This window comes from Thamnophis elegans, chromosome 15, assembly GCF_009769535.1.
Source record: "Thamnophis elegans isolate rThaEle1 chromosome 15, rThaEle1.pri, whole genome shotgun sequence".
Taxonomy (NCBI): Eukaryota; Metazoa; Chordata; class Lepidosauria; order Squamata; family Colubridae; genus Thamnophis; species Thamnophis elegans.
Genome location: NC_045555.1, coordinates 46,842,893 through 46,858,211, shown reverse-complemented (window position 1 = coordinate 46,858,211; position 15,319 = coordinate 46,842,893). Strand labels below are relative to the sequence as shown.

Sequence of the window (15,319 nt, the reverse complement as noted above, 5' to 3'; positions counted from 1 at the left end):
TAGCCATAAGAAAAGAATGCCATTATCAGCACACTATTATAACTTAAAAAAACCAGTTACACTGCAATTTTAACCATTAAAAGTAATAATAGGTAATATTTCAAAGTATTTTCTAGAGTGTATGTTTACTTGAGATAATGCAAATATCAAATATACTTTGGATACCAATTATCCAAAGGAAGAGATTATTACCACCACTTCAAAAATCCTCTCCCTAAACTTAAAATTGAAACCATCAGATACATGCCATATCAATAAAAATAGAATAGATACATCAAAATCAGTATTCCGTATTTTAAAAAATCTTGAGTTGATTTTAAGTAATCAAATGGAACTAGAGTAAAGCAATCTTGATATCAGCTATGGTTAAAAAGACCTATTTAAAGTAGAAGAAAGAATTAAAGGTACGTCTGAGAAAGCAATATAAAAGGATCTAAACATTATTAAAATTATTTAGGACAAAATGTAAAAGAAACAGATAGAAATAAAGTAGCAAACAAGGCCACTAATTAAACGTATTACAAATATTGAGGCAAAAGCTAAAGTATTGGCCAATGCATAAGAACAGTTTCTCTTTTGGAACATGTTGCTTTTATTACTGGATTATAGTTTAAAAAAATCACATTTCAGTGAGTCTATCAATAGTTAGAGAGTAGTAGATGGTTGTATACAGCACATAATCTAAAGAAATAGATATAATTAATTATTTGAAAGAAGTCTCAGTTCAACCTGTTTTAGAATAACAGTAGAGGTAATTCTCAATTACTGACCACAGTTGTGACTGGCAATCTCATTGCCAAGTGATGTGGTCATAATGTAAAAGTCATGTGACCATACCAGATTTACAATGTCAGTTCATCAGTTCCAGCTGTAGTTATTAAGTGAATCACCACAGGCTGTTAAGCACATTACTGGACAGTGTATTGACTTCCTTTTAGCTTTCCTAATGAAGGTGACAAATGACCATGTGTCAATGGGACACTGTGACCATTGCACATGCATGCCAGTTGTCTAAGTGCCCAAATTACAATCACATGACCACAGAGAGGTTGTAATGGCTACAAGTTTGAGAACAGATTGTTTGGTGTGCTTGTAAACTTCGAATGGTCACTGAATGGATGGGGGATAAGGGAGGAATATCTGTAGTCATTCCCAAAGACAGGAGGTATCATACAGGCATTTCCTGATATACATCTATCCAATTAATGAACCAATATGATAAAATATGCATGTCAATATTGGTCAATAGATTATGATTGGTTACTATATTAATCTGGATTAAATTGGATTTATCAAAAGTAAGTAAATTGGAAATCCAATTCTTAATCCAATATTCAAAATTCTTAATCCAATATTCTTAATATTCCACGTGGAATTTTTTAAAAAAAGGGCTTTTTATTCTAGATGCTTACGAAGTCTGCAATATGGGCAGTAGGTATAGTAATAGTCACGCCTTTTTAAAAAGGTTTTAAAGTGTAAAAAAATGCAAAATTCCAATGTGATTTTTATTCCCAAGAATGTCTCTGGGGCCACCAAATGTCTCTAAAAACGCTCTAAGAGAGAATACAAGCTAGTAAGTGAAATATATATACTTTGGAATTGGACTATGGGCATCTGAAAAAGTGAGGACTATTTGTTTCTTATATCAGTGGTTCCCAAACTTGGCAACTTTAAGACTTGTGGACTTCAACTCCCAGAATTCTCTAGCCAGCAGAGCCCACAAGTCTTAAAGTTGCCAAGTTTGGGAACCACTGTCTTATATCATTATACAAATGACAATTTACATTCTTATACAAGACATCATGGGACAATTATATAGTCTCATCACTTGTACAATGATGTCATAATACATATGCTTATTTTAATGTCTTTAGGGCCTATTACAGATGCTGCTGAACCTGTTACATTCCCTGGCAGGCATTTTGTAAATGGAAATCCCTTTCCTAAGAAGTCGTTTTGTGAATGCATGTCAAAATTCTAAATGAAGCCATCAGTCCAAAAAATTTGGGGATTTGAGACATATACTAAAGAACTTGCACTTTGCAAATTTGAAGTGAATTCTCAAATACGTACCAAGAATTACCAGGATTTTTATTTAAAATAATCTGATATTTCCAGAGAAAGACTTTAAATATTAACTATATATTATGAGAACTGTGGTAATTATTTCTCTTTCATTTTAAAAAACCCCAAAGGGTTATTCAAATGCGTCTCCATATCATTTTTGAATATTCAAATGTATTGCTTTACCCCAGAGGAAAGTCTTTGAGACTCTCACAGTTCTCTCAACTTATCCAGTTTAAGAAAATTACTTTTAAGTTGAAAACTCATCATGACAAACAAAAGGGATTAGTACTTTTATGGAAATAGCCACTCTTCACTTGAAATGACAGTGCTTTCAGGGTGTTAAAAAAAAATACTCCCTCTTGAATTTAACATAGTTGCCTATTGTAACTAGAAGGACTTCTTTGGTGAAGAAACCCCAAAGCCTGTTTATAAGGATAAAGAGGTAGGATTGCAATGTTCACTTATTCTCTCTCCTGAGGTTCAATCCCTGGTAATAACTATTTGAGAATATCTTCCAATCATCCTGAGGAAAATTTGAAATATAGGAGAGAGAGAGAACAGTATCAAGGAAAAACCACTTGCGAAATTATCCAGTTGGCTCCATTCATTCGCAATTTAGAATAGAAAATATACAAAAAGGAGAGAAGTAGAACTCACTCGTTTGAAATACTCTAAATAAAACTAGGCAGATTATTTTATCAAGCTTCAAGCAGTTTTTCAGTCAGCTGGCTTTTTATACTTTTACTCACCAGCTCGGAGGGGTCGTGGAACTCCTCCCACAAAAATAGTTTTTCTGGGGTCTAAAGGTTGAGAACCATCCATTACAAAGTCACTGTCGCTTAAATTCCAAGGTCGAATTTGTACCTGAAATATTCCAAAAATCAACTTCCTTTTAATCTGCCTTTTGAAAATTAATCAAAGACCAACAACTTTTATGCAATGTTTTAACTATCTACACGTTATCAAAATCAACTTATGGGCTGAATGTTTTAGAAGTCCTCTTTACAAAAACATGTTTTCCATGAAAACCTGCAGTAAAACCATTAATAACATCTACACTGTGGTTTGACCTTAGTTTCATGACTATATTAACTAAGGAACACCAAAAACATATTAGCCCTTGCCAATATAGCAAGATTAGTCTCATACATTGGTTGCCTACCATAGAAAATGATAAATTTCTATAGACCATCTTGGAATCTCTTCAATCTTACTTTTACAGTATCAATATCAACTTGTTTTGCAAGTAGGAAAAATTAGTCAAAGCTTAGTGTAAGAGGCTCATTTCTGAATGGCATAGCAACATAGAATATTAGGATAAGCAGAAAGACATGCAGCTTACTATTTTATTCATTTATGAACAATTTTGATGAAAAAACACAGAACTTCAGATTCAGGTGCAGAACAAAGAATATGATAGTTCATAAACTATTCGACATATGTCTTAACAAAATACTCAACAACTTAGTTTGTATCACAGAAAACTTTTTCTATCCTCTCAATCTTGATTCACTCAATTTTTCCTTTTATATGAGAATAAAGTCCAGGCTATTTTGTATTTTACATAATTGTTCAGTTTCTATAATAACCTTTTGTTTAAGTTATCTATTTTTGCTATTAAAATCTAGGAAGCAATAAAATCTTAAATACAAAAATATTCACATAAAATGATTCACATATATTACTGACCACAATTAGTCTGTCAACTCTGACATTAAATGATGTAGTTGTAAAATGAAAAATTACATAACCATGACCGTCTTATGATGGTGGTTTGGGAGTTCCCTCTGCAGTCATTGAGAAAACCACCATGGATCGTTAAATTTGACATCATGTAACCATGGCTTGCAACTTCCTCCTGGCTTCCCCAATGACTCTGCTTGTGAGGAGCTGGTTGTAAAGGTTGCAAATTGTTATCATGGGGACTGTGAGATGCTGCAACTATCTAAACGTATACCAGTGCCATCTTAAGAGGATCAGTTGTAAGTCTCTTTAGTCAGTCCTGTTGTAACTTCAAACGGCTGATGAATGAATGGTTGGTAAGCAAGGACTTCGTGTATATGCATGTAGGATCTTATTCTAGAATAAATGATACTAGACAATCTAAGAGCAGGGGTGGTTTATGGAATTGGAGGGCCAGTTGTATCCCTACACAAAGTCCTAAATTGCTTGTAGATTCCTGAAAAATGTGATGCTAAATCTATATATTCAAACTGGAACAGACACAGAATCTGAACTAAAAATTAAAAATACCCTGTTTCCCTGAAAATAAGCCCTTCCCGGAGAATAAGCCCAATTGGGCTTTTGAGCGCATGAGCTAAAATAAGCCCTCACCCGAAAATAAGCCTTCCCTGAAAATATTGCAACATAGCAGCAGCCAGGAGGTGACCATGCTTGCTGCCTCCTGCACCTAAAAAATAATAAGACCTCCTTGAAAATAAGGCCTTGAAGCACTTATTTCAGGGGTCAAAGGAAAATAAGACCAAGGCTTATTTTCGGGGAAACACCGTAGAATATATTGGATTTTAAAAAAAATCAACTTAAAATAAAATCCTGCCTAAGAGAATGTGTTGATCCAATCAACCCATTTTCTAACACTGCACTACACTACACATAAGACTCCATCTGTCTGTTCAAAACCCCCATCAAACTGGATCTGCTGTCTGGCTAATAAATAATTACCCATCTAAAAACCCTATTGGCCTGTCTCTTTGGGTCAAGAGGATGTAGTGGGTGGGTATAGTTTTTCTGTGCTTTCATATCCTCACTGTGTCATTGTCCACTTGAGCCTGCCTCTCTGCTACACTCCTCCCAGTCTCGGGACCAATGCAGCTCGCTATCTTCCACCTCCCTTGAACCGATTAGGTAGAAAAGTAAGTGAGGTAAGGTAAGGCAACATAAGGTAAGGTAGATGGAAGGAAGGAAGGAAGAGCAGATAAGCTTCTACTCAGCTGTCAGGAGCATAAAGATTCTGGTTGCTGATGAACTTGTAAACAGGAAAGTGATAAAGCAGTTCTCCTTTTCATGCTTCTCAAATTAAACATGCACAACTAAATAAATGCCTGTTATGATTTCAATAGATAACATATTAAGGTTTAAATATTTCCTTTAAAATGTCCTTCTATAAGAAGTATTATGAAACAGAAAGACACCGGGATTACAGAAACACATTCCTAATTTCATTTTATATAAAGGGGTAAAAATTTTTTTGAACAATTGCCTCTATCACATATTAAATTCCTTTCAATAAGGAGAAGATTTTTAAAATAATTTTAAAAAGTAATTTATTTACTTTTGGGGGCACGGGGGGGGGGGGGGAGAAAAAATGTAAAAACTCTTTATGATCCAACCCTTGAAAGACAGAGGATATTCAAACAATATCCTCTGCAATCAAAAATATAGTTTTTGCTACTTAATAACATTTTGAAAGCTAAAGGAAAGTTGGGTGAAAAAAGAATGCATTTATTTACTTACAGATCTGTCTGAATGGAAAGCATTTAATTTGTTCATTTAAGCGTTTAGCTAGCTGAATGCAGATAAGCTCTTGAATATTTTGTACTGAACGTTTTCAAAAGTACCAAAAAAAATCTGATAAATCTTATACGTGAAATAAGTAGATATTACATATCTTACAGCTAATACCGTTTTATTTACTGTTTATTTATATGGAATATTATTATTGTTATTACTTCTCAACTGAATGTAATATAATACAGGCAAGAGCATGCTATAGGATGCTTCTATGCTAGTTATTATGATTTCATGTCATTGTATATTATGAAATACATTGCTCTCTTTCTGTCATACCAGAGGTGGGTTGCCGAACTGGTAGTGGCGGCAGCAGGAAGCCCCGCCCACCCTCCCGGATGCTTTTGTGCAGGCTCAGAAGCGTTGCACGCACGTGCATGCACAAGCGAACCAGTAGTAAACTGGTTAGCCACTCACCACTGTTTCACACATACATTGTACGTGTGTGTGTGTGTGTGTGTGTGTGTGTGTGTGTGATAGAGAGAGAAAGAGAGAGAGAGAAAGAAAGAGGGAAATTGTCTTAGTTATTTGCTTGTTTGTTAGGTATGTATATTTATATTTTTGTTTGCTCAAGAAAAACAATAACATTTTAGTCATCATTCTATATAACAGGATTGGGCGGCATATAAATTTTATTAATAAATAAATAAACAATCCAAATGTATGGTATCTCCCCAATTCTCTTGGGTTGAAAGTAACATAATCTGAAGCTTAAGTCAGCAGAATGTTGCATTGCTTACTGACCCTGATCATAATGAGTTTAAATAGATAACGTTGAATGAGCAAAATCAGCACTGATGTAATTTTTTTGTCTTCTTGCATCTTAATTACAACTGTTTTGTTGGGATGAAGAATTTTAAAACACAGCCAAAGACAAGGACAGAGTGTTTTAGGATTTCCAGTGTACATAAAATGAACACAATGGACAATGGATGTAATGATTATATTTGAATACAAAGATGACCTTCAACGTTACCTTGAAGGTTACCGGTACCACTTTAAGATTAAGCAAACTCAGGATGATAGTCCCAAAACTGCCCTCATCAAGCTGAACAGGCAATTCCTTTTCAGAACATTTTGTTTTAATTATTGAAAGAAATGGCTACGTTATAATTTTACTTACTGGTTTGTCCTTAATAGTGGGACTTGATACACATAAATAAAGTTTACCATCTTCTTCTAGACAGGCGTCTATCAGAGCTTGAACAGAGCTTTCTTCCTGGAACAGCAGAAAAGCGTAACCTTGGAGGAAAAGAATAAAGTTAGTAAATACAAATTATAAAAAACACAGCACAAACTAACTACAGATGTAACATTAAGGCTGTAAAATAACACAGTATTTTTACAACGTCTTCAAAAACACAGTGTCCCTGGACCCCAAACCATAACATTACAGGTAGTCCTTGTTTAGCAAACACAACTGGGACTGGCAACTTAGTGGTTAAGGAAGCGGTCGCTAAGTGAAAACACAATTGTGTTTCTGATCTTACTTCAGCTTATCTTCGCTTTATAGACTTGCAAAGATGGAAAATGCAAGGAATGATCATAATTTTATATTTTTTATCACCATTGTAACTGTGAACAGTTGCTAAATGAGGCAGTTTTAACTAATTGCTAAACAGGGACTACATGTAGTTATTTTTTCACGTTTTTACAATTCACCTATGACTACCCTGCCAATAAGCAATCATGAGGTATCAAACGTTTAATTGAAATCAACATATAGCATGTCTATAGCATTCCTATAATTAAGAAAAATTGTTCAACCAATAATTAAATAACGTGAGTCTGGCAAGGCATGCTCTTGGCAAATCCATGCTGACTTCATATATTTATTGCATTATTTTCAGGTTCTTATACATGAATGTGTTTATTAATTGCTCTAGGATTTTCTAAAGGTATCTATATAAGATTGAATGATCTATAGATTGCTGGATCTTCTTTTCATATTTTCAGACAGAGACAAGATTTGTTCTCTGCTCATTTGCTACTTAATTATTTTTTTCATAATTACTCAAGGATCATATATAAAAATTATAGCCAACTCCTTTGGTATTCTAGGATACAGTTTTTCTAGCCTAGTTTTTTTAAACTATTCACTTCATAGTAGTAGCTTTCACAATTATCTATGTATCAAATATTTTCTTATTAAAGACAACTGAACCAAATTAGGAATTGGATAGTTCTGTGGTTTAGCTTTAGTTTTAAAAAGTCATCTGTGTACAACCATTTATATAATTCATAGCATTCCAATGTTCTATTTATAATTGTAAGTTAAAAGCTATGATTATGAGATTGGCCATAATTTATTTTCCTTTAAGAATGTATTTATGTATATTTCATTTGTGGTGTTTTTAGTAACATAATATTTACATAATAATAGAAATGATATTCTGTGAACTATATAATCGTTAGAATAATAGAAATTATATATAACATATTTAACAGAGTAAATAGCATAATTAATGCATGTTATAAATTCATAATAATTAACTAGCACTATAATCTGCTGGTTAAATATACAAAAAAGTCATTGTTTCCTTAGTAATCTTATAAGTAGGAAAGCCTGATTTGAGATCATGCACAATAACAATATCCCAAGGGCAATATCAATAAATTTGATGGATTAATAAACAGGAGGTTGTTTGGGAACTAAAGGTTAAAATTTGAGCATCTGGAGATGTCTGGAAAAATCAAAAGATGTTAATTGTTTCAATAGATTAGAAAAAACATCAGCATTCTTATGGCATCCAGCAACTCAATAGCAGAATAAATAATTATATTCTAATTATAAACCGCCCGTAAGAATGTGAAACATGGAAAGGAAGCAGAGATTTGATTACTACAGTAATGCAGGCAATATTATTATTTGGCAGCTACTGTATATATTTATATGAGGAACTGATGCAATTGAGGTGAAGAAGCCAAAAGAATAAGGGTAGAAACACCAGAATACACCAGAGCTTTCAAAGCCCATTTTGAAGAGTGAATATGCTTAATGACCCCATGGTTCACTTAATGACAACATGATTTGCTTAGCGTCTACGGTGACTCATTCTATGGTCATTATAAAAACAGTCATAAAATCAAGTCAGGACATGTGCTGGCCCCACTTAATGACTGTAATGAATTACAATGGAAATTCCAGGCTCAATTGTGGAGACATGTTTTATGAACTTTAAAATGGACACCTAGCACTGAGAATTTTACTGAGGTATTACATACATAGTGGACTTCTTAGTTGAGCTAATCTCCCATCTAATGATGAGATCTTGCAATTCTGGGAATTCTAACAGAGTTTCTAATCATTATGCTCTAAGGTGTCTGCTAAAATTCTGACAGCTCAGAAGTCAGTTATAAATAATCTGGAACAGTTGTGACAAAGTGTTTATCACTTTCAGGCAGACATTCATGGGCAACTGGCAGGCACTTGGAAAGCTGTTTTTCGTATTAGTGCCCTGGCAAAAAATAGAAAAGACTATATCCTTGCCTCCTGCTAAAATATATTTCACTCAAGAATGTTTTTAATAAACACAAGGGAGCACTGATTTAATCTTCCAAAATGCAGGATGCCTTGAGACCTCAGTAATTCTTTATTGGAGTTCTCCATTCCTAAGCCAAAGACGTTAGATTATATTAGATGGTATGAAGAAATTCAGTAATGCTATAACCAGAAAGGAAAAAATTGCACTAAAACAATTCTTCACCAAAGCACAGAAATTCCACTTTGCATATAGAAGTGAAATGTGATAAAATTTTAATATGTTGGAAAAATTTATGAAATGCTGCTGCTAGGAGCAAAGAATATTCCCTCGTTATTCTTGTATGTTCCTATGCTTCTAAAAGATAAAAATGCGGAACATTAGTGTTTTAGGGAATAGAGAAACCGCTGGCTTTCTCCTCTTCCTGGCACCTGAGCAAAATCTCTGTTAGATTATAATCTCTAGCACAAACAGAAAAGGTTAAACTGTTAATGAAAAGACAATACTGAAACTAATCCACGAATAATTAGTAATCAGCTGGTTAATTAGGAACTGAATGCATATTAGACCTCTGATAAAATTAAAAGGTTAGCATACTACAAAATGAATTTACAGGTTATTATATCAATAGCTTCATTTAAATAATCAAGGTAGTTTAACTTTCTCATCCATAGATATTTTATACCAGTGGAGAAATTCATTTTTTTTTTACTATCGGTTCTGTGGGCGTGGCTTGGTGGGTGTGGCAAAGGACGGATACTGCAAAAATATCCATTCCCACCCCACTCTGGGACCAGCCAGAGATGGTATTTACCAGTTCTCTCAACTATTCAAAATTTCCGCTACCGGTTCTCCAGAACCTGTCAGAACCTGTTGAATTTCACCCGTTTTATAGTTATTGAAAGAGATAATTTCATTCTTCATCACAAGTAAATGCACTAGCATTTGCAAGAAAATTTTAAAGAAAGAGTGCTCTAAACATTAAAAAGGTACTGGGATAAATGCAGTTGTTTTTAATAGTAATTATTATGTACTAGGTTTTTGACAATTATTTTGACATTATTTTGATAAGGAAGTGTTTGGATATTTAAAAAAGTACAAAAACATTTGTATCCTTCACTCTGTGCTCTAATTACATTGTTTCTACAATAGGGAAGAACAGTCAGAATTGTACTTAGATGCAATTCTAGGATTGTGGAAAATGGTACAATTATGATTAAAAAGTGAGGTATTGATTGTCCTATCATGAATGTAATACCAATGTGTGTGAAATTACCAACCCAGTCTGGATAGGTATTATACAAAAGATTCAAATAACTCCTATGTTGCAGGATATCCAGAAAAATGGTTATGAAACCACAGAAAACACAGTATTATTATGGCCAGAATTTTACTATAGACATGCAACGGCATATTCAACCTTAGAACAGAAATAGTAACAAAAGTTATAGATGACAAGGAAGATGAAGCCAATATTTCAAACATTGAACAAAGTAGTTATAAATGTATTTATACATGGAGAAGAATATTTTCCTGCTTCACGAAACTGAAATAATTACCTTTAGGTGGAAAATATGACTTGCTTTCAGCTTTGTGAGGCCAGTCCACCACAAGAGGTCCAAACCTACGAAAGCTAGCAGTGATTTCATCTACAACAAAAGAATAATTAAGATTCATCAGAAATAAAAATGAATGACAAAACCAGTGGTGGGTTTCAAAGATTTTTGGAACCTACTCTGTGGGTGTGGCCTGCTTTGTGGGAGTGGCTTGCCAACCATGTGACTGCGTGGGGGTGGCTTGCCGGCCATGTGACCAGATGGGAGTGGCCAAGATGATGTCAGCATTCCCAGTCAAGATAGAGGTATAAATTACCCAGAAAAGAAAGAGGCATCCATACACCTGAATTTAACTTCAAAGCAGTGGCAACAACTTAAATTCATTAAATAATAATGTTTGTTAGGGCTATGCACTGTTTTTGAATATATAGGAATGTAAAGCCCACAGCATTTACTTGGTACTTTTTAAAGCAGCGGCACCTTTTTCCTGGATTCATGAAATATCTACTTTAAAGAGCTGTGGGTGGGGTACTAAATTTACAGTCTTGTATTCTCTTCAGTACTTTGTTTGGAACAGAATCCAAAGTACCACGCAGTCCTAGCATTTGTACTAAAGCTAGGCAAGTTATTTTACAGGGCTCTGAGCACTCCTCCAGATCTGGTCAATGAAGCAGATGTTCCAAAGGACTCCCACAACTCTCCAATGTTTTGAAATCCCACCAAATGATACAAGCCTATTTCATCCTTTCTTCTATATGGCAATCGGGCTGGTTTTACGTATGGTTCACAGGTGGTCTATTTTCCTAGTACTTAGAGGGCCAAGAATTGCCTTTCCTAGATTGCAGCTTTAGCTTCCTTGAATGTTAACACACCTTCAGGCCATTCAGATATAGACTAGCTCTGATCCTGGAACCATATCACATGCTTTATATATTAATATCATATTCAATGTAATCATTATTGCTAAAAAAACAGGCAACAGAGTAGTTTGTAACAAAACATGGGCAAGAAACAAGAAGTTGATTTATCACCACCACCCCTATTTTAGCTTATTTCTGTCTTATCTAATATTTTCCTGCAATTCTTTCATAATCCAGACTACTAAAAAGAGTTCTACATAATGATACTTTTAAAATAAGTTTGATGTCCAACAGATTTCCTACTTATTAATATGAACAGGTTCTACCCTGTTGCTTAAAAAAATAAATTTATAAATATATCCCCAATAAAAAAGAATAGTATGTTGGAATACTACTGAAAAACTCAGCCAAATGGGAAAATCCAAAGAAAAACATATTGGACTTCCTGCTAAGAAGTAACAATTTATATATAGTATGCACAATTCTTTTAGTTAAATTATTGCTGAACAATTTATAATAATTGTATCAAAGTATTATTCTATTGCCACTACTACCCTACTTCCTAGATGTTCACTATTCTCTCCCCCCCCCACCAATACTATAATGCTAGTATACTGCTCATATGCGATGTAGATGTAGCTCTAGCTATGGAAAAACTGTATTGCTATCTCAACTGGTTCAATATGAATAAAAGTAACACCAGAAAAATAAAAATAAAAATTATATTCCCTGTCCTATGGAGAAATTACTAATTAGGACTATAAATCAATTAAAACTATTTTGATCCAAATTCTATGTTGTTATTATTATACAAGCAATCCTCGACTTACAAACATTCACTTAGGGACTATTCAACAGTTACAATGGAACTGAAAAAAGTGCCTTATCACCATTTCTCGCACTTATGACCATGGCAGAATCCCAACAGTCATGTGATCAAAATTCGGATGTCCGACAGTTGGCATATATTTACGACCGTTGCAGTGTCCTGGGGTCAGGTAATCATTTTCTGCAACCTTCTCACAAGCAAAGTAAATGGAGAAGCCAGATTTACACTCGGGCCCTTGTGACCTCTAGGCTGGAATACTGCAATGCGCTCTACATGGGGCAGCCCTTGAAGAGCATCCGGCGACTTCAGCTAGTCCAGAACGCAGCCGCGCGAGTGATTGTGGGTACACCTTGGTTCACCCACATAACACCTATCCTCCGCGAGCTGCGCTGGCTACCTGTCGATCTCCGGGTGCGCTTCAAGGTGCTACTTGTCACTCATAAAGCCCTTCATGGTAGTGGATCTGCGTACTTGAGAGACCGCCTTCTGCCAATTACCTCCCTGCGACCAATTAGATCACATAGACTAGGCCTCCTCCGAGTTCCATCTGCCAGTCAGTGCCGACTGGCAACTACAAGGAGGAGAGCCTTCTCAGTAGTAGCTCCGACCCTTTGGAACAATCTCCCCGTGGAGATTCGTACCCTCACCACCGTCCAGGCCTTCCGCACAGCCCTTAAGACCTGGCTAGCCCGTCAGGCCTGGGGACAAAGATAACTGCCCCCACCCGAATGATGAATGAATGTTGCTCATTATTTTACTTTATGTTTTGTATGTGTTATTGTTTGTATATCCCTTCCCCTCATTTTATGTAAGCCGCCCTGAGTCCCCTCAGGGAAAAGGGCGGCCTATAAGTGTTAATAAATACTCAAATACTCAAATACTCAAATACTTAACGGTGTTACTAATTTAACAACTGCAGTGATTCACTTAACTGCAATAATTTTATAACAAAACTTGTAAAATAGGGCAAAACTCACTTAACAACTGTCTCACTTAGGAACAGAAATTTTGGAGTCAATTGTGGTTATAGGTTGAGAACTACCTATACTAGAAGAATTAGAGGTACTGTATCATCATCACTAAATTATTCTATCAGGCAATGATATTTTTTTTCTGCCTAAGGAATTCACTACTGTCTTGGTATATTTAGAAATAGTAAGTAATAGGATTTAGGGAATTTACTGGACTAAAGTCTAAACTGCCAAAGTTTAATTGTCACTGGGATAGTGCTATCAACATTATCTTATCTTCTTCTGTCTCCTCCATTTCTCTGTTTGTATAGGCAATAGACAAGGGGAAGAAAGTAGAAGTAGTCAAGATGAATAGATATGTCTGTGTGTGTGTGTGTGTGTGTGTGTGATTGTGTGTGTACATATATACTGTGTTTATGTATATGACTGAATGTATACACATATACACGGGTTTATTTGTTTTTAAATGAGTCTCAATAGTTTTTACACTTTTTTATACTTCCATCCGTTTGCATGTACAAAAGTTCTTCAATTGATAAAATCCATGCTCTGAGGATTTAAGAGCTCACTGTGTTAATCTGGTTTTTAAAGAAATAGCCACTATATTGCTGAGCCCTACCTCTCAGTAATTTTTAAATGGCAAAAGACCCTCATGCCCTTCCTCCCGCCATTCCACTGTACCTTCATCAATGTCAGGGGGCAGCCCTCCAACAAACACCTTCCTAGAATAGCGTTCGACTCTTTCACCATTCTGACAGCGGGTTGGGGAGTTGAGACCTGATGATAAAGACTGGTCACCATGACTGTCATCCAAAAAGCCATCTTCAAAAGGAAATAGTGAAGATCGACCTGTGAAATAGGTTACAGTAGCTTAAAAATCAGACACTTACACATCTGATTCAAAGATGCATAGACACACTCCATTAATAAATCTACATAGCTTAAAATGCAAATCATGTTTTCCTTCAATATTTAAATTTTTTTCACCATCATATTCTACATACAAATATATTTTGAAGTAAATTAGGACAGTTTGAATTCTGGATCTTCACTCAAAGAGAAATTGTTATTAGTTTCTGAGGATAGGCTACAAGCTCAGAAGTTCATAATATTCATGATAACTAATCAAGTAGAGATAAATTCACATGCTATACCTCCAATCAATTTGTGTTTACTTGTGGTTTGGCATACTCACCAGTCCTAAATATGGAAAACCATAATTCTAATGCAAGCATTGTCTAGAAACTTTTCTAGGAATGTCTGACTTGAACACTTGCCCAGAGGATATTATTAAGAACCTATTCTCTCCTGATCAACATATACTTGAAAACTGAAGTGAATTCAAAAGTTAATTTTAATCACCTTGGAAAGGAAGAGTTATCAGGAACTAGTAACATATTTTGCTTACTGAACCAACATTCCACAAAATCATCTTATAATTCACAAGTTTCTCCCTCCTAACACAGTCATTTTCATTAGAACATAAGCCTAAAAGCAGATCTGTCACATTTAATGTTCTTTATCTAATACTCAGATTATAAAGATTATAAAAGTCTAATATGAAATATTAATATTTTCCATCATTTATAATATCCATGACTCACACAGCATCCATAAATCTTGCTCACTGTTGTACAATATGTTTTAAGTGTAACTAATTTAAGTCAAAACCTGAAAAATTCTGTACATTTCTCTTTTTAATTAAGGTACTTGTTTCAAAGTAAATTTGACCACATGATAAACTTTCTTTCCTGAAACCAACAGAGTAAAATACAAGCGCAAGCAAATAATGCCGAGTTCTTCTTCTAATTCGCTTTTTCTCTTTGTGTGTCTATGTATCCATGCATATATTTATGCAAATATGATGGTCTGCAATATATTATAGGTGATAGCATCTAGAAATCTTGGCTTATATTGAGAAAGCTAAGCAAGATGACAATATTTGGAAATATTTGGAAACTAGAAACCCCAGGACTTAGACCAGGCATGTCAAACTCAATTTCATTGAGGTTCGCATCAGGACTGT

General features: G+C 34.8%; 1 protein-coding gene across 6 annotated transcripts in view; it reads right to left on the bottom strand.

Annotated features, from left to right (window-relative positions):
- CPEB3 (cytoplasmic polyadenylation element binding protein 3) overlaps positions 1 to 15,319 on the bottom strand; it is an 83,331-nt gene that overhangs the window by 5,803 nt on the left and 62,209 nt on the right. For all 6 annotated transcript variants that reach the window (XM_032232068.1, XM_032232067.1, XM_032232072.1 and 3 more), the window contains 4 exons: positions 13,975 to 14,142; positions 10,637 to 10,726; positions 6,719 to 6,837; positions 2,817 to 2,931 (listed from right to left, as the gene is read on the bottom strand). In XM_032232068.1, the coding sequence (XP_032087959.1) occupies positions 2,817 to 2,931; positions 6,719 to 6,837; positions 10,637 to 10,726; positions 13,975 to 14,142 (492 nt within the window). The remainder of the gene's footprint in view (positions 1 to 2,816; positions 2,932 to 6,718; positions 6,838 to 10,636; positions 10,727 to 13,974; positions 14,143 to 15,319) is intronic.